The sequence below is a fragment of the Theobroma umbraticum genome, unplaced genomic scaffold (assembly GCF_002168275.2).
Source record: "Theobroma umbraticum cultivar Fairchild unplaced genomic scaffold, ASM216827v3 scaffold_30.0, whole genome shotgun sequence".
NCBI classification, from domain to species: Eukaryota; Viridiplantae; Streptophyta; class Magnoliopsida; order Malvales; family Malvaceae; genus Theobroma; species Theobroma umbraticum.
In genome coordinates this window covers 5,244,614-5,263,004 of record NW_018397254.1, presented here as the reverse complement: position 1 = coordinate 5,263,004, position 18,391 = coordinate 5,244,614, and the positions used below count along the sequence as shown (strand labels likewise).

The 18,391-nt window shown below is 37.0% G+C and overlaps 3 protein-coding genes across 5 annotated transcripts; 2 read left to right on the top strand and 1 right to left on the bottom strand.

Moving 5' to 3' along the window:
- The first annotated feature begins 33 nt into the window (after window positions 1–33).
- Window positions 34–3,919, top strand: LOC110415058 (Peptidase C78, ubiquitin fold modifier-specific peptidase 1/ 2). Of its 2 annotated transcripts, XM_021426547.2 has the most exons (7): window positions 34–435; window positions 607–684; window positions 778–1,620; window positions 1,809–1,920; window positions 2,596–2,691; window positions 2,773–2,885; window positions 3,076–3,919. In XM_021426547.2, the coding sequence occupies exons 2-6, from the start codon at window positions 626–628 to the stop codon at window positions 2,854–2,856; spliced, it is 1,194 nt and encodes a 397-aa protein (XP_021282222.1). In that variant the 5' UTR covers window positions 34–435; window positions 607–625; the 3' UTR covers window positions 2,857–2,885; window positions 3,076–3,919. The 2 variants fall into 2 exon arrangements, with proteins under 2 accessions (XP_021282222.1, XP_021282214.1); XM_021426539.2 differs by lacking the exon at window positions 3,076–3,919 and having other exon boundaries at window positions 35–435; window positions 2,773–3,006.
- Window positions 3,920–5,892: 1,973 nt separating this feature from the next.
- On the top strand, window positions 5,893–12,960 carry LOC110414702 (membrane protein of ER body-like protein). 2 transcript variants are annotated; one of them, XM_021426185.2, is made up of 8 exons: window positions 5,893–6,489; window positions 8,135–8,680; window positions 8,966–9,481; window positions 10,456–10,647; window positions 11,188–11,418; window positions 11,782–11,843; window positions 12,274–12,381; window positions 12,488–12,640. In XM_021426185.2, exons 1-8 carry the CDS (start codon window positions 6,135–6,137, stop codon window positions 12,503–12,505), a joined length of 2,028 nt encoding a protein of 675 aa, XP_021281860.1. In that variant the 5' UTR covers window positions 5,893–6,134; the 3' UTR covers window positions 12,506–12,640. The 2 variants fall into 2 exon arrangements, with proteins under 2 accessions (XP_021281860.1, XP_021281786.1); XM_021426111.2 differs by having other exon boundaries at window positions 5,894–6,489; window positions 12,274–12,960.
- Window positions 12,961–13,604: 644 nt separating this feature from the next.
- Window positions 13,605–17,639, bottom strand: LOC110414840 (putative aquaporin NIP5-1). The gene is given in 5 exon segments (XM_021426281.2): window positions 13,605–14,208; window positions 15,108–15,169; window positions 15,292–15,359; window positions 15,362–15,710; window positions 16,681–17,639. Coding segments are annotated over 5 exon segments (924 nt in total). The 5' UTR covers window positions 16,900–17,639; the 3' UTR covers window positions 13,605–13,982.
- Window positions 17,640–18,391: the final 752 nt, after the last annotated feature.

Here is an 18,391-nt window from a genome sequence, read left to right as displayed (position 1 = left end):
TTTTTTTTTTTTTTTGTGAAAGGATGGAACTAATAAAACGATTGATGTGTTGTTCCAACAAGATTTTTTGTCAGTTATTCTTTCATTTATACTTTTACACTGTTACAAGTAATTCTGTTATCATTGTATAACAGGATGAAAATGGATTCTAAACGCACCGTTTAAAAGGAAAAAAAGAATAAAAAAAAGAGAAGGGAAAAGAAAGCAGGCAACACGCTACTAGGTAATTTGAATTTAAATGGTTTTTTCTTTTAAATAATGGATTTCCTCCTTTGCCTGAGGGCGAGAACGGAAGCGCAGCGGATTTCCCTCCATATTTTTCGGTGTTCCCCGGTTTCTCTCAACCTCAAAACCAGACATAAACACAACGTAGGAGGCGAATCGGCGGCGTGACTCTGATCTCCTCTCTCCTCGCCTGCTCTCCTGCTTTTGGAGGTTAGTCTCTCGATACCATTATCGCATCTTTCTTTCATCAGTTGCTCCTGCACTGTATTTATTTTCATTTCATCATACATCAGAATATTAGCCATAACCGAAACATTCAGATTTTCATTGAAATTGAGATAAATAGTTATTCAAAAAAAAAAAACTTTTTAAACTCTCCAGCTTTGAAGAAGTACGGTCTATGGAATCTTCCGCTTGTCCTTTTTGTCATCTCACATTTCCCTCCTTAGAACTCCAACGGTATGCTCTTTTCTTTTACTTTTTTAAATTCTAAATTGTGGAGCTCTTTTGGTTTAATATTTTTTTTATAGCTAGTAGTAATATTTGATACAGGCACGCCAACAGTCACTTCGAGGATGAGGATGAAGCTGAGGAAGCTAAAGACCTGAAATTGGCTAATCAGATCGCCTCTTCTTCGGGTTCTGTTGACGTGGATAGCGTTTCCGCCTTGATTGCTTTACAAACAAGGGGCAACTTTTACCATGTAAAAGATGGGTTGATTTCCTTGCTGAAAAACTGTTTAGAACTGGAAACCCAACACAACTCATCAGTAACCATATTGTCTGGCTACGTTGATCACTTCCAAAGCCTTCCGTCCGTGGATGTTGGTTGGGGTTGTGGCTGGCGTAACGTCCAAATGCTAAGCTCTCATTTGCTTGCTCACAGACAGGAAGCTAGACAAGTACTGTTTGGTGGGTCGGGTTTTGTTCCTGATATTGCTTTCCTCCAACGTTGGCTTGAGATTGCTTGGGAAAGGGGATTTGATCCACCTGGTGCCCAACATTTTAACTGTAAAATCTATGGTTCCAATCATAAGATTGGGACTACTGAATGTGCTTCACTTTTTCGTTCATTTGGCGTTCGTGCTAGGGTGGTTGACTTTGGTCCCAAGGAATCTCAGCCCTTTTATCTTTCTGTTCCTGGTTCTACTCTTGGACAAACAGTGATGAAAAGGAGCATAATTCGAGTTTCTGGACCGATGGATAGATATGTTCATCGCCAGCAGGGTTCAAAGAAGCCTAGAGACTCTTGGGACTCTTTGAGCGATGGGACGAGTGGTAATTTTAAAGGGAAAAGTGGGGGACCTCAGATTCTGGTTGATTGGGTGTGGAATTACTTTTCAGATAAAGGGTTAACCATATCTGACTCCAACCGTGTTGTAGTCAGTGATAGAGCGTAAGTAACCATCACCACGGCTAGCTATAACTTTCATTCTGACGTCGAATTGTTTTTCCCCTGGGGCGTGCATCAAAGGGGTAGCAGTGTGTTTCTGTTCAATATTCCCCTCAGTTTTTATTAGATACGGAATCATATTTTTTGACTACATTCTATGATTGCGTTTTGATGGTAGCTTTCATGAGCAGGCCTTTGTACTTTCAACATGACGGACATTCACGAACAATTGTTGGGATTCAAGTTAACCATCAGCAGAATGGGACGCATCAGTTCAATCTCTTGATTATGGACCCTTCTGATGTGAGTATTACATATGATTTTATCTTTGATGGTTATCTGAGATTCTTAACAGCTTGTAGACATTGACAAATGGCACTACTACTGAATATTTTGCTGATTTTAATGCTCATGAATTGTAATATTGTCACTATTATCAAAGTTCCGCGTATACACTTTGTCCTCACCCTAGCTATTTCACTTCTTTTGTTGATTGTGTATGTTAACTACGTTTGAATTCTGCAGTGTCTGTGCGCATCAATAATTTTCTAGAGTTCAGATATAAAATTTGGCATGTTTCTGTTTGATTTAAATATTTGGTAGACAAGAATTGTATAGGATGATTATCAGGCAATAGCATTGGTTCAAAAACTCAGGCCAAAGCTTGACTATTAAAATGTGAAGACTTAGGTTTTCAGATGCCCTTTTAGCCATATAAATGTGTAGCTGTAGACTTCAAGTCTGATGCACGTGCCAGTCGAATATTGTCAAGTAATCAGGCGTTCGGCAAATAAGTAATCAGAAAGTTCTTTGCCAGAAATTGCAGAAGTTGGGACTTGCGGTGGTGTCAGTACTCTGCTTTTCTTTATGCGGCTAGAATCTATTTTTGATTGTCGTGCAGCTAATGTTACATTGGTTTTTTTTGTTTTGAATATGAGCTAATGTTAATTTGTTATGTAATGTATTTCTTAACTACAGGGAACAATTGCTTTGGAAAGATCACTAAAAAAGAATGTGGGGTGGCAGAAGCTTATTAAAAGAGGAGTCCACACCCTGAAGATGCCTCAATACCAGGTTATAACACAAATGTTAAAAACTTTCTCGTTGACCTTACTATCTTTCGATGTATGAGCTTATAATCTGCTTCTTTTTCAGTTGTGCTATATTGATCCTGGAATTGCTAGTGGGGTGGAGCTGCAACAACTCAAAACAATAAATAGCATCTTCATTGAATTGTAGAGGAATATTGTGAACTTCCGTGTCCTTAGGTACTGTTTATCTATTTCATCTAGTTGTAAAGTTTTGTGGCTTATCCTTTCCATTGACGAGAATGTTTTCCAGGATATCTTTGTGGATATACGGCAATTGAAATATTCATGTTTTTGTGTACTTTACTATTTTGTTGGTTTCTAAAGTTGGCATAATCTTGAATAAGCTTTCTTTATGGCGATATTACAGTTGGATGCGACGAAATCTGCAAAAAATAGAACTCTATAATGATGATTATTTCATTTTTTATGAGGTCAACTTCTAGCTTGAGAAGCCTATAGTCAGCCTTAATTTGCCTATTTCTGGACAATAACCCACCATTACTAGTCAAACTTATTGATTCCAAAGCTCTATGGCTGTTTTAGACATCACATTTAGCTCCTTGAGTTCTTCCACCTGAAAGTTGGCAGCTCTTTCCGGACAACTGTATCTTCACCATCATGTAAAGCACGTGGAAAGTCTGGTATGTTAGGCACGCAACTGAAAGTTGGTAGCTCCTCCCTTGACAACTGTATAGTCATATCATCGGGCGAAGTGCCTGCAACTCCTGTAAGTTAACGGTGCACAATCAAAATCAGTTTCAGAAGTCTTAGTAGCTCCAATGCTTATCTTGCTGAATTTGAGGGACTGTTTAAGTGCCGTGCACCTATGCTGCTGGCATTCTGTGTGTACATCGAACCTTCTGATATCAAATCAAATTGCTTTATGTTCTGTTGGTTGGAAGTATAGATTCTTTGCAGTAGGGCAGACATAGAGGACCTTCTAGTTCCACTTGGCCCGGCAAGTGCCAACTTTTATCTCGGTTTCAGTTTGTAATCTGAACCTGTGGAGAACACTTAAATTTCTTTTTGTTTTGATCTTGGAAACTACTTACACATGGCAAACAGAGAAATAAAACTACTAAGTCAAGAACTGGGGATGAAAGTGAGAGAAAGAAAACAGCAAGTGTGTGATTGAAATTTGAGGCACGAGATTTTTTTTTTTTTTGCTTCAAATCTCCTTAAACTGACAGCCACTTGAGCATTTGAGTAGATTGTAGTCACTATAATGTGGGTTTTAGAAATATATTGTAAAGTTGTTGAACATGTAAAAGCCTCGCTTGAAAAATGAAAGTGGTTGTAGGGAATGAATGGATTAGAAAAAGAAATAGCAGAGTAATAGGATAAGAGAAGCTGGATAGAGTTATTTCATTCAAGTAAGCCAATGATGTCTATAATTTTTTATTTAGGAGGGGAATTAGAAATCAAAGTAGTATCAATTATTGGGTTCAGATGCGTAAAGATGGTTAACAGTTGCAGCAAAGGGCATAATGATGCTTCTAATTGACTAACAGCAACAATACTAATAATCCATTGGCGTGTTGATCATAGTGTTTAATATAAGAAAAGTAAGAATATATTTTTTAGATATATTTAATTAAATTATAATATAATATTTATTTTTTAATAAATAATTATAATGTAAGATTTTAATGTAATTACATTATAATTAATAGATGTAATATATTTATCCTCTAAAATCAATACATTTATATTACATTACACTTTATAATATTATTAAAAATATTTTTTATTTTTTAATTTTATTAGATTATTAAAAAAATTTTATAACATTATAATTTTTTTTATATAAATTTTGAGAGATATTTTTTTATTACTCTTAGTAATTATTTTTTATTGAAAAGTAGATGATAACTATTAATAAAATTTATATTATTAAAAAAATAAAAATAAAATATATAAAATTATAATAAGTATGAAAATAAAATAAAATAATAAAAATATATTTAAAATAATATTATATAAAATAATAAAAATATTATATTTATATTTTAATAAATAAAAATAATTTTAAAAATTAATATTACATTCTTAATAACAATTTATAAACAAAAAACTATAATATTATTTTATTTACATTTTAATTATTATTTTATTTATATATTAAATATTATAATATTATTTTTCTTACCAATACATTATATTATAAAGTACTATTCGTGACCATAGAGTTTTTAATACGGAGTTTGGGCCTTGTCTTTAAACCAATGAAAACGCATGGCTTGTTTTAATTGTTAAAGACTACTAGTCAACTCTATTAATGATGTCCCTTATTTACGGGAAACTGCTCTCACTTTCGTTTACAAACCATTAAATGGCTCCATATTGCCAATATCAAGCACAAGTTTTCTACCTCATATTGGGCGAAAACTTCTACTTGAAATAAAAAAATTCTTAAATTTTTATTTAAATTCATGCTGTAAGAAGAGCTTGTGCTTATTTAAACTCTTGGTGATAAAAAGGCCTTTATGATCTGCTCATGGTAGTAGACGCTGCAGCCTATTTATTGTTCATAACCAAACAAGTGGTCGGCCAACAACATTGTCAGCGCATTTTTATTTCAGTCGTAATTGCATAGTTTGATGTAGAGCTCGCGGTTGCAATTGAGTTTTGGTCAAACATCCAATGTGAGGGAGGAGCAATTATTCACCCAAAAAACAATTAGAGGACGTGAGCAATTAAGTATTGCTTGTACAAAGCAGGACTTTATTTAATAGTTATTGTTTATTATTTGTCAGAAAAGATCAGAAATCACGTTTGTCCAGATGGAAGGAGAGAGAAAAAGATACACTAGGGTACGAGTAGTGATCGAAAAGTGAGGCCGTGGGCCCCGACTGGATACGGTGTCTAGACTCCAACGGGTCACGGTTGAGGATCTCGATGCAAGAGGCTTTTCCGGTTTGTTTTACGTATGCTATATCCTAGACAAGCGTAGACTCATAGTTTTCATAGATGAGGGAAAATGTAGACTTGAATAAAAAATTAGTTACTCTTGAGAAAGAAATGCGAAGTAAATGCATTGGCAGTGGAGAAGGGATGACGGAGTGATGTATATTATGCTGTGTTGTCACACTCGGAAGCCATGCGGTGAATAAATGACAAGTCGTCGTCGACCTCGTTAGTCGCGGGGACATAATTACGTGTGAACGAAAAGGGAGGATTGTATTTGTTGTTTATGTTTTTGCTGCTGCGTCGACTTTTATGGAAAATCATCTTCTCACCTAAAGCTAGGCAAAACTAGTTTACCAAACCCTATCTTCTCATTAATAAACTCATTTAATAGTATAGTACGATTGTTTTTAAGTTAGACACCCATGGGTTTTTTCATCCAAGTCCCATATCCCAAACACTGAATAGTGGCTGTGGGGCTCTACCTTTGAGGACTTGGCAAGTGAGGGAGAGAACCAAATGGAGCAACTGGAGCCACAGTTACCGAAAACACATTTGTGGTCTGACCAAGATGAAGGGGATGATGAGGAAGAGGCAGGCGTGGGCCTGTTAGCGAGGCACTCAAGGCATCCAAACAATGGAGTTGGAACCACTCCAACTCCTCCTCCTACTACTACTACATCTATTAGTGATGAGCCTCAGCCTGCCCCTGCCTCGGCCCATACCAATGCAACTGCATCTGAGCTTTCTGAGCAAGAACCGGAAGGAGAAGAACAAGAAGCAGCAGATAACAGTCAACGAGATGAAGAGCTGGGCGATGAGAAGGAGGAAGGAGATGGAGTTACAAACAGGTTTTACTTTCACAAACTTCAAGGTACTCAACCTTCCCATTACCATCTCAATACCTATCAATGCATATTAGTGTTATATATATATATATATATATATATATATATATATATATATATATTGAAGATTTTTTCTTTTTGTTCTTTAATTCTCACACTTATTCCAACAAATATGATCCCGGCGAATCTCTTCTCCTTCCCTGTCATCAATTCTTCTTCTTATCTTTAATTCTCACTGCTCGGTATATGCCAAAAGAAAAAAGCAACCCCACTGGCTACCTGCCATAATTAGCAACTTGGAGCTCGAATATCATGTAAAAGTTGATGAGGACCACAAGGTTTTCGTTTCTTTTGTTCGAACATGCCTGTCAGCTCAATCTTTAGATTCATTCATTGTAAAAATTTCATTTTAAATGTATTACGTAATTTCCTTGCTGAGAATACTGCAGAGACCGAAGAAAGAAGAGAACTAGTTCCCAGGATTACTAAGATTTTGCATAACTAACAATTTTTATTTTTTTCAATTAAGATGTTTGACTGAAGTGAAAGTGTAGTGCTTGTGTAATTGAGCAATTGCCTTTTCATGTAGTCTATAAGAGAATGAAGCAGTCTTATTGGTGTTTTAAGAGCTTCGCTGTTATCCTATTGCTGTCATTCATCTTTGATTATTGTTGCTAGATGGTGAATTGCAACCCTCATCAGTCAATCTAAACATTTGAACTTTTTGTACATTCATCACTTGAATCTTCTTTCATATCTTTCAAATGTTTCAGCTTCTGATAAAATCACAAGTACTTAACCTTGACCAGCCATTTTGTACGTGTCAAAACCAGTGTCATCTGTGTTCTCTTTGGGATCACCTGCATTGGGAAATTTCTTCGCTTTATATTTTATTCTTTTGCTTGTTCGTCCCTGTGATCGTCTCCTATATCGGTTATTGGTGAGAATGCCATTGTTTTTCCTTGTTTGTGGCTGAAGGAATTTGGAAATGTTGCCATTGCAATTGGACCCACCGAATTGGAAGTCCTTGCATACTTGACGTTCAAAAACCCAAGGGGTACTTGCGCATGCTGATGAATAGCCAAACTTTAAATCAGTGGCGACCATGTTTCACTTTAGAAACTAAAAGTCAGTAGATACCGAGATTTCATGCACGGATGGTAGCACTGGCTGTTGGTCAAATGCAACAGGCTGAACCTTGTCCATGGATGAAGTGATTGTGGCAAGCTGTTTTGTTTCATTATAGCTTGCGGCCGTTAGTGTTTATGTCCATCTAAAATACTAATAGCTTTAGATATGGGCCAGTTGCATTAATTCCTGACATTGGAGTACAATGTCTTTGATGATATCTTCCTGGATTATTTTGTTCGACGGTGAATGGTGAATTTTCATTTAGAATGTTGTGCAGATGCTCTGTATTTGTGAGATTTTTTTTTCCCTTTGATCCTCTGGATTGTGATTTTGTTTAGATATGGAAATACCTCCCTTTGCGTCTATAAAATGTGAGTGCTGGCTGATATTCTAGTATTCCATTATCAATTGCAAGTTTTGAAATTTAACAAAATCATGGCATATTATTTGGAAATTTTTATTCAAATTGAAATGTTTCTTAATAGAAAAATGCTAGCCCACAGTTTCTTAACAAAGCGTTTTTCTGCTGCATGGTTGCAGGCACCGAATCCATCAATGGGGTTTCTGAAATGCAATCTGAAATTTCAGAAGGCCTGAGCACGGAAATCAATCATCAACAGTTGAAGAATGTAGGGGATTGGAACTTTTTTCCTTTGAGCTCCGCACCGGTTGAACAGTCAGATGAAGAAACAAATACAAGTTTCAAGCATTTTGACTATGCAACTAAAGTAGATGCCAACATTGACTTAATTGGAGAAATTGAAGAGGATTTGATGGAATTAGATGTTGAAAGGGTTTTAGAGAAACAGAATACACATGATTTGTACTGTCCAAATTGCAATTCCTGCATTACCCAACGGGTCATCCTTCGTAGAAGAAAGCCAAAAATTTCAAATATACGCCACAAACCAAGGCACGTGAAAAAGTTGAATCCAATTTCTGCTGCTGTGGTTGATGGTCGTAGTGGTAACTCAACTGAAATAAATTCAAATGATAGTCCAACACTGGCACCTGGTGTGGAAAATAACAGTACAGAGCAAGAAGCAATCAGCTGCTTATCATGCTTCAGACTTTTCATTCCTATAGGTATTGTGCTCTTATGCTGCATGAAGACTTAATCCTCTAAATTAATCATCTAAGTATCTTACTAATCGTTACAACAATAGCAACTAACGTTTTATAAAGATCTATACATACAGTAGAAACCTCACTTATATGGATGTCTATTTTGATGCATGCTTGTATCTTATTTTTCAGTTCCTTGGTATGAGTTTAGTATCAAATATGTTTATTTTTTTTGATGACTTTCAAGCATTACTAGCTAGGGTGTTATATGGACTTGAAACCTAACACATTGTTTAAATTTTGAAGGAAATGGTTGTTTCAAGATCTTTCGGTTCTTCGGATGTGGGAAGCAGAATGAAAACACACAAAACCCTCAAGAGATACACCAGAGTGAGAACACACAAATTTCTCAAGAGATGAACCCAAGCAAAGTCACACAAAGTCCTCAAGAGAGAAGCCAGAAGGATGTAACAAAAAGTCCTAAAGGAATAAGCCAGAATGGAAAGACAGAAAGTCCTCAAATGCTAAGCCACATTGAAGACACACAAAACACACGAAACCCTCCAATGATAAGCCAGAGTGAGAACACACAAATTTCTCAAGAGATAAACCCAAGCGAAGACACACAAAGTCCCCAAGAGATAATCCTGAAGGATATAACACAAAGTCTGCAAAAGACAAACGGCAATGAAATTGCACAGAGTCCTCAGAACATAAACCAGAATGAAAGCAAGCAAAGTCCTCAAAACATACCTAAAGCCAGGACAAGTTGGATTTTCTCTGTTTTTGCATTGCAAAAGGGCCAAGCAATAGTTGATAAAGGTAGGATTAACTTTCCAATCAATGAAAGATTCTACTACGGCTATTTGCTCATTCTTGCCTTTTTCTGTTTTTTTGTTTACCATTGCTCTTTGTGTGGAATCAGTCTTCATTGGAGTTTGTGGTTACTTTGAAGGTTCCAGGTTGCCTTTGGAATTGTTGTGGTGATGTTTTCCTCTCTGTTTTTAATCTTTTGTTGTTACCAAAGTGTTAGTTTATTAAATTCATTGGAGTTTTAGGGAAGTGACATTTTTTCAAATATTTCTTGTGCATTAAGCTCATAAGATTTAGACTCTGTTAAACCTTGGTTTCAAAGGAAGGTTCTCATTAATGATTCCCCTGACTTTTGTTGTGCTTGTTTTGTGTTTTTAATTGGAACCTGAGGATTCAAAGCTACAGTATCTTTGTGTGAGTGGTGGTCTTTTGTTTCTGTTTTTGATCTCTTTTTCTTGCCAGCTTTCCTGTATGAAAGCCCTTGACGATCTTCTCCGTCATCATCTTCTTATTCTGACTAGGATCAAGCTGATTGTGCTTGATTTGAAGTAATAGCATATCCTATGAGACCTGATCAACATAATACACCATCATTTCTGTTTGAAATTTATTTATTTGTTCTTTCTTTATTTTTCTTAGTTGAGATGGAAATAATATGAATCACTCTCTCTCTCTCTCTTATCGTTCAGTATCTTATCGCTCTAACTAGGATCCGGCTTTTGTGCTTGACTTGAAATAGTTGCACAATGATTTAGACTTGATTGGATAATCTACCTCTACTTTGTTTGAATTTAAGCTTGTTCGTGCTTTAGTTTTCTGTATTTAGTCTCTCTCTTGATTTGACGAGTTAAATGTGAAAATGCAAAATCTTGCTGAATGGTGTATCTTCTTTCGTTTAAACTATAGAGGAAATTGATGTATTCCTTATATTAAAGTTTAAATTCCTAAGTATTATTTTACTCAAGCTTGTCATGCCTCATCAGTACAAGGTGCTGCAGTACCAACCCTCTCAGTCTCAGTTACCAGTGGAGAGCATGTAGATGATGCAATTATAAAACCCAAAGAACCTGGAAAAAGTAACATTTTTCCTTCAACAATGAGCTCTCTATTTGACAAGGTGAAAGCTAAATCCAGGGAGAAGAAGCCAGATGCTGGCATGTTAAAGAGAAATGCTGGTATGTGCATTTTTGTGGGGCTAAGCACAGAAATAAATGCCAACATTTTCTTAACATTGTGGAGATCTCCAATAGTTTGTGCGCTGCATCCTTTGAAACATGAATTTACTGCTAAACCAGGCTTGTAATAATTGTGTTATGCAGAAATGACATCGATAATTAGACACTCACCACAAATTCCTTTGCATTTGACAAGGTCTTAGTCACTTGATATAACCTGCTCTTTCTCAACATATGAAAGGGAACTTTTTAAGCTCAATATTATTCATCAGTATTTATCTTTTGAATTTATATGTAAATCTCTTTGAGGTGATTATTCCTTTTAAATGTGTTTTTGCTCTTATAGTGGTACTATTCACTTAATGTGGTTCCCTTTAATTGAATATTAAATTCTTAAGTTTCTTTCCTTTGAACTGGAAAAGTTATGCTTTCTCACATATATCGATTCTATATTTAATGATTGCAATTCAATCTATTGCATGTTACAATTCGTAGAACTTCTAATTTTTCTGCATCTTCTGCCATTGCAATATGACGCAGGGGACAATGAGATAGAGGATATTGAAGCAGGGCCACTTGAGGCAACATGTTCCTCAAGGACGGAGGTGGGCAATTCTTCTCAAACTGGAAACCAGAATGGATGTGGAGATGAAGATGCTGGTGAAGCTCATGAATGGGAAATTCTAAAATCTATTGTCTATGGCGGATTAATTGAATCTATTACAAGTTTAGGTGTTGTTTCTTCTGCAGCAGGTGCCGGTGCTGATACATGTAAGTTTTCTCTCTTTTTCCTGTCCCCCCAGATTACATTAAATGGTTTTAACAGATGTTTATTTTTTTCATATTCTCTCATCCCTCATCATATATATAGCCTACAATATTTCTCACTTCCACTAAATGATTTATAATGGCTTCATTTCCTTGCATAAAGAGTAAAGAACAATTTACACTTGAAATTTTTATAATTGCTCTACTTCCTTGCATGGCACCTACTGTACCTAACTTTTTTGAGAAGTTATGCTTGCTTTCAGATTCATAGGCCAAGCATCGCCGCCCGAAGAAGACACATAATAAGTATTGCCTATAATTTTATGCTTTTGTCAATTATACCAAGTTTTTGCTTTGTTATTGCAGTGAATGTTTTGGCTTTGGGATTTGCAAATCTGATTGGAGGACTAATCATCATTAGTCATAGTGTGAGTTCTTTACCTGGTGAAAATATTTCTTTGGTTAGCCTGATACATTATAAAATTGAAAGTTGTCTGTTAATTTGTAGATTTTAATCTGTATATAGTTTTAATATATTGTCAATCCAGGAGTTTTATACTGAAGAAAACACCCATATTTAGATTCACTTGGAAATTCAAAGACAAGTGCAGGATTGAATTTTTGTATTATCACTCTTCCTACAGACACTCCTGAACTCCAAATGCACCTTGTTTCATATTCGTGTTTTGTCGATAGGCATTTTCAAAGTCTGGATCTTTTACATCGTTAGCTTGGTTTAAGTACTGAACTGCCATGCATGTAGGTGCTTTAGAGTTTTCATATTTGTCTTTAATTATAGCGTATGAATTTTAGAATTGACAAATTTCTGACAACTAGATTTACAATTAAACTTTACAGTTTAGAGAACTGAAAAATGACAAGCCTTCTGGGGCTTCCACAAAGGTCAACGTAGAAGAAGACCGGTATCAAGTACTGTTAGGACGGAGACAGAATTTTGTATTGCACGTCAGTGTAGCTATTTTATCTTTCCTCTTTTTTGGTTTGGTTCCTCCTATTGTCTACGGCTTCTCATTTCGTAAGAGTGATGATAAAGACCTCAAGCTTGCAGCAGTTGCAGGTGCTTCTCTAGTATGCATCATTTTGCTTGCTCTTGGGAAAGGTCATGCTAGAAAACCACATAGAGCTTATTTCCGAACTGTATCATACTATGTCGCTTTGGGTTTTATGGCTTCTGGCATCTCGTACGTAGCTGGTGAACTAATTAAGAAACTCCTACAGAAGCTTGGTTTGTTTGAGTCAACTTCAGCTGTCAGCGTGGCATTTTTGGAGACAATACCATTGGAGGTTGGACGGGGGTCCTATTGAAGTTCTGGGATTGAATCCAAAGCATTTTGAAGTAGAAGTAATCCGAATAAATGATGCCCTGAGCATCAATTTTCTTTTAGTCGTGTAACCTTATTTTAGCTTTCCTTTGCTTTTTCTTTGGTATCTATTTCTCCTGGGTACATTACATTTAGTTCTGCGGCAATGGAGAAACTTGTTAAAGTAACATTTCCTTCAGGTTGACGGAAATTTGAGTTTAAACATTATAGTCGATTTGGGCATTATTTTGATTTGCTTCTAGTCGAACTATCGATACTACTTACAACCACTCATGGATACGTAGGGGTACTTGTTTGGGCCTATTTACTCGTCGGTCTCAAAACGATCACATGGCCCAGAAAGGGAAGGTGAGAATTCATCCCTGGATAGCAGCTCCTACAACATAGGAGATAACAACATCTGGAGTGTTATTTAGAAACCCAATGTTCCAAACTAACTGTAACTGGTTGTTCGGACAACATTGTACGACATAGTTGGAACCTTTAGTAAATCTTAGCAGGAAGCTTGTCTGACCTGATACTTGTATGAGTTATGATCCGTAACAAGGACAGGAATTCTCATTTAAACCTGGATAGAGATCGGCCGAGGCTGTTATGGAACGTTTATGGTCTCAGCTAAGCTTGGGGTCTCATGGCCTGACTGGATGCATAGAGCCATAGACGGCTGTCAGGCTTTCTTGCAATGAAATCAAAGATTTTACAGTAATTTGTTTTATACACTAGGGCAGAAGACTAGGACAGCTTTGACCTTAAAAGCTTTCTTATCAAATTAACTACTGTATTAAATCAAGCTATGATAAAGTAGCGATTAAAGCAAACAATCTAAGCTTCGCGCATCATATACTCTTAGTTAAACAGTATCACACATGATAAGATACTTTCATTGACGGTACAAATTAAAGCATCAAATGAAAAGTTACAAATCAAAGCCAAATTATTATGAGTGATAGTACATATTGCTATTAAACAGACAAAGACGCGAACACAAAAGAAACACGCAATCCCAAACTGAAACATGTCCAAAAACCCACAAAACAAACAAGCGAGCACAACACATTATTCAAACCAAACTGTAGGGCGTGGACTTATGGTCACATCGCCATTATTCTCCAAAGCTATCTTAACATACCCCACACAATCAAACGACACGATATGCTTTCATAGAAAGACATAAGAAGAAGATGAAGAACAAATATTATACGTAAAAAGCATCTTTTTTCCCCTTCAAGATTGATATGATTGCTGGCAGGCAAAGCTAGCGTCGAAAACTCTGACCTGCCGTGGTGCTTCTGCCTCGTCCTCATGGAGCTTGACCAGAGTGTAGGTGCCAGAACCAAAAAGCGCACCCAGCGTGGGTGCTATCAAGTAAATCCACAATGCCTTGTAATTTCCTGCTGCCACAGCCGGCCCCAAAGTCCTCACTGGATTCATTGAACCGCCACTACTTGACCTGCAAAACAAAGGTCAAACAAAAATTTTTATCATTTCTTGGCTACTTTTTTCTTTTGAATGGCACCAAAAACCGACCCCTTCCTATCAAATGTCTTTGCTGTCAACCTACGCCTACCTGCTCTATCTACATATGTCCAGGAACTTGTGGTTATATTTTATATACTATATAGATTTTATAATTACATTAGAGTTTAGATTAGATTAGAGAAGATAATGGGGGCGTTGATGCTTTACTATCCATGACAACCTACACGTTGCAACCGACCTCAAGCATCACAAATAATAGAAGGGCGCACCCGAACATAGTTGGCTGGTGGCTACCAATGTTTCCAACTTGTCACGTCAGTATAGGGAAGCAAGTTACACAATTATTTCATTATCTTTAGTCTTAACAATATATTGAAGGACCCAAAAAAATTGTACATTATTGAGTTTACATTTTAATAAATTATTTAGATGGGTTTTTTTTTTCTTATGAAGTAATGCATTATTGAAATAGTTAGTCCAAGTCAAATTCATAATTACAAATATATATCCCCATTAAATACCATGTGTTGACCCTTGAGTAAAGTTTGAAAAATATATATAGTTATACCCATTTGACATTTCTTGATCATTAATTCTACATTTCTTATCCGTACGCCAAAGAAAAGTTTAACATCTTTAATATTTGAAAAAAAAAGTGAGATAATCAAAGGAATATAATATTCATTTCAAGGCGTGCATCAAAATATTTATTAAAAAATTCCAAGTTGAGACAAAATAAATACTAAACTAATTCAATCTAATTGTGACATGTTTAAAGCATAAACCAATATATATGGATCAAAAAGAGTTAAAACTTGGTAACATGAAGCAAGGGATTTAATTAGGGAAAAGAAGCAAACAAGTAGTTACCCAGCCACAAGAATGTTGAGCATGACAGTCGCCCCAACCGCTATGCCCGCCAGCTCTCCAACCTGTCCATGAGAATAAAAGACAAGAGGGAGTGGTAAGTACATGGGAAATAAAATTACCCACATGACAGCATAGATATTGGGACAAGGTTGAATTGTGGCAATGACATAGCAACAATACGTACCGCACGGGTGTCAGTGGCAACAGCGGTGACAACGAAGAGAAGATTAAAAGTAATAAGGAACTCTAGTGCAAAGCTTGTCCATAGCCGACAGAGGGTACAGTGACGCCACCAGACATGAAGGGATGGAAAACGCCCTTGAGAGCAAAAGAAGCACAGATGGACGCCGAAACCTGAGCTGCCACGTAGGCTGGAACCTGAGACCATGGAAAGTGACGACAGGCTGCAAATGCGATGGTGAGGAAAGGGTTCAGATGAGCCCCCGAGATGTGTCCGGTTGATAAGATTATTATCATCACAGCCAGCCCTGCACATGCCGCGTTCCCTATCAGTGTCTCGGCTCCGGAATACTTTTGGTTCACTATGGGCCCCGCTGTAGCAGCGAAAATTAGGATAAAGGTTCCCACAAATTCTGCTCCAAGCTGCATAAATCCACACCATTATAACTTCTACCCGTGTCTGAACACATAGGCAGGTTTTTCAGGTCCTGCTCGTTCTTATGGAACGATTCAGGCTTGTAAAATATATATAACCAATCTCTCGAAAACCACTAAACTTTTTTATCTTAGGCTAGACCCTATACTAATTCAGGAATTTCCTTTATCTCTTATGAGTCATCACCCCCACTACCCCACATAACCCAAAAAGCAGGCCACTCAAAACTACGAGTCGGTGGATTTTGGGCTTTCATTCTGAGTGGAAATATGTAAACCCTCGTTTGCTGCCTGGTTGACCAAATCTTTGCTTCCACTACTAAGTGGAGGAAAGCCAACTCCCATATGTTTCAACAGGATTCCCCCTACTAGTGTCGGAGAATCATTGAAAGTCCAACTCTACTACTCTTCCCATCCAATAAACGACGAACTTTGCCGAACCATGGTGCAGCCTTTTGTGTTTGAAAGATTCTGTGTATTTCCTAGCAGGTTATCAGGCTCCGTTTTGATTAATTTCCGAAGTCATTTCTCCAAAAGAAAAGGGCAAAAGGGTACTGCATCTGCATCCCCTAATCTTAGTTTCTGGTATCCAGGCATAAAAGGGGCTAATAGGGTTCATATTTAAATGAATGGCTTCCAACCCATTACTATAGCTTAACACTGGATTTGTTTTTTAGAACGATGTATACAATTACAAAGACATCCCGCTCCCAGCGTTACTACATTATTCAATGTGAAACATTGCAACGTATCATTGCTGACTAATGATTCTGCCAGAAACCCTTTTCTCTCAAGCGGGCCCATGCTGTTGCAAAGGTTTTGGCGCGTATAGCAACCAAACGCTTGTCGCCCATGCTATTTGACGTAATAGTCTACTAATTGTAGTAATAAATGGCCATTAATATGAAGAGAAACCAATTAATAAAATATCTCAACTGAGAGAGAGAGGGGGTGGCACCTTGCGGGTAAGCGAGACGTCAGGTGCAGGGAAATCAGTGAAGCATGTGTGAGGTTGACCCCACGTTGGGGCAGTTACCGGAAAGCATTTGCACCGTGGCATTGACTTCCGATCATAAGACAATGAGTCCACTCTCATCGACGTGAACAGCGGTCCACCTGGCGTTCCCGGAGTTGCCGGTGCCGACGCCGTTGGGGTTGCAGTCTCCTCGTCAGGCATATCTCTTCAGAAAAACTTCCTTTTTTTTTCAATAAGGAACAGAATTTTTTTTTTTTTTGGTTTTTTAGAATTGATGGAAGCTTGGAAATATAGAGGATTGTTACATGATTTGACTGCTTTTATAAAGGTATTGCTACACGGTTGTTCTAATCTTCGCCACGATTAGTAACAATCAGGAGCAAAGGATATTTGACAAAATTCTATGGAAACATTATACTGTAACTTGTGATACTAAACCTTTTTTTTTTGGTTTTTTGGATTGATGATCAAGAGATGGAAATACCCTAAATTACATGCTGTGCAGGCTTTTATAAAAGTGTGGCTAAGTAATAGGAGATATGAAGGTAGCCAGATTACAAACTACAACTAACTAGATAGATAAAGCTTCAACTACTTGCATAGAAAAATCAAAGCAAAACAATCTTTTTGGGTGATTTTTGGAATTGGAGTTGAACTAGCAAAGGCAAAACTTACATGCTTCAAATGTTTTTATAAAGGTACTGCTAAGGAAGAATGAAAACGGACAGATCCAGCTTCAAACGAAGAGAATATAGATTAGAAAGCTGAAAAAAATGGCACCAGGCGGTTAGTTGCTGACATAGGAAGATGAAAATGAAAAAGAAATGAGAGTTTCGAGATTACAAATATTAAAAAAACTATGCTGCATATGATGAGGTTAAGGACGGATGACACAAAGAAGGAGAGGGCGAAGGTTAAGAGTAGAGGGCTATGAAGGAGTGATTGAATAAATGCAGCACGTATATATAACACAAATCGAGGCTAAGGGTACCCCTTATGTTTTATATTACAGAAAAGTCAATGCACATCCCATCACCTTGACAGCTCTTTACTTTTGTGCACATTATTATTTGCTAGAGTCACCGCAACCTTGAACATTACAAACAACATTACCACCGTTGGATCTCAGTGAAACCAGGACATGATCTCATGTCAAATTAACTTTAAAAAGTCAATGCAACATCCCAGCATCTCAACACAGCTCCTTTGGCTTAAACACATGAGTGCTGGAGTGACGGGCGAATTGGCTCACAGGCGTTCCAAGAGCCTTCGATCTTGGGGCTTTGATGGATGGTTTGAGTTAACAAGGTATCTCCCAAGCGTGATGACGGAGGAGCCCCACATGCCCTGTCACGACATCATTTTCCCTCGTTATATTATTGCACCACCGCCCAATAATGTAATAAACAAGCATCTTCGAAGCCACCCACCTCAAAGAAACAAAAGAGATACAAATATAAAAGAAGCAATATTTAAATGAACTTTAATTGAGTCTATGCCCCAATCATCTTCGTGCTACAAATATGCCCTTCGCGTACGTTTTGTTTCTTAAAATAATGGGTCATTTTTGTTTACTTAGTTTTTAAATGTTAGCCATAGAGTAGTAATGAATTCCATGCTTTAAAGTCGATTTCTTTAATTATTGTTTCACAAGTAATAACACTTAAGCACATTGCATATGAAGATATGTATA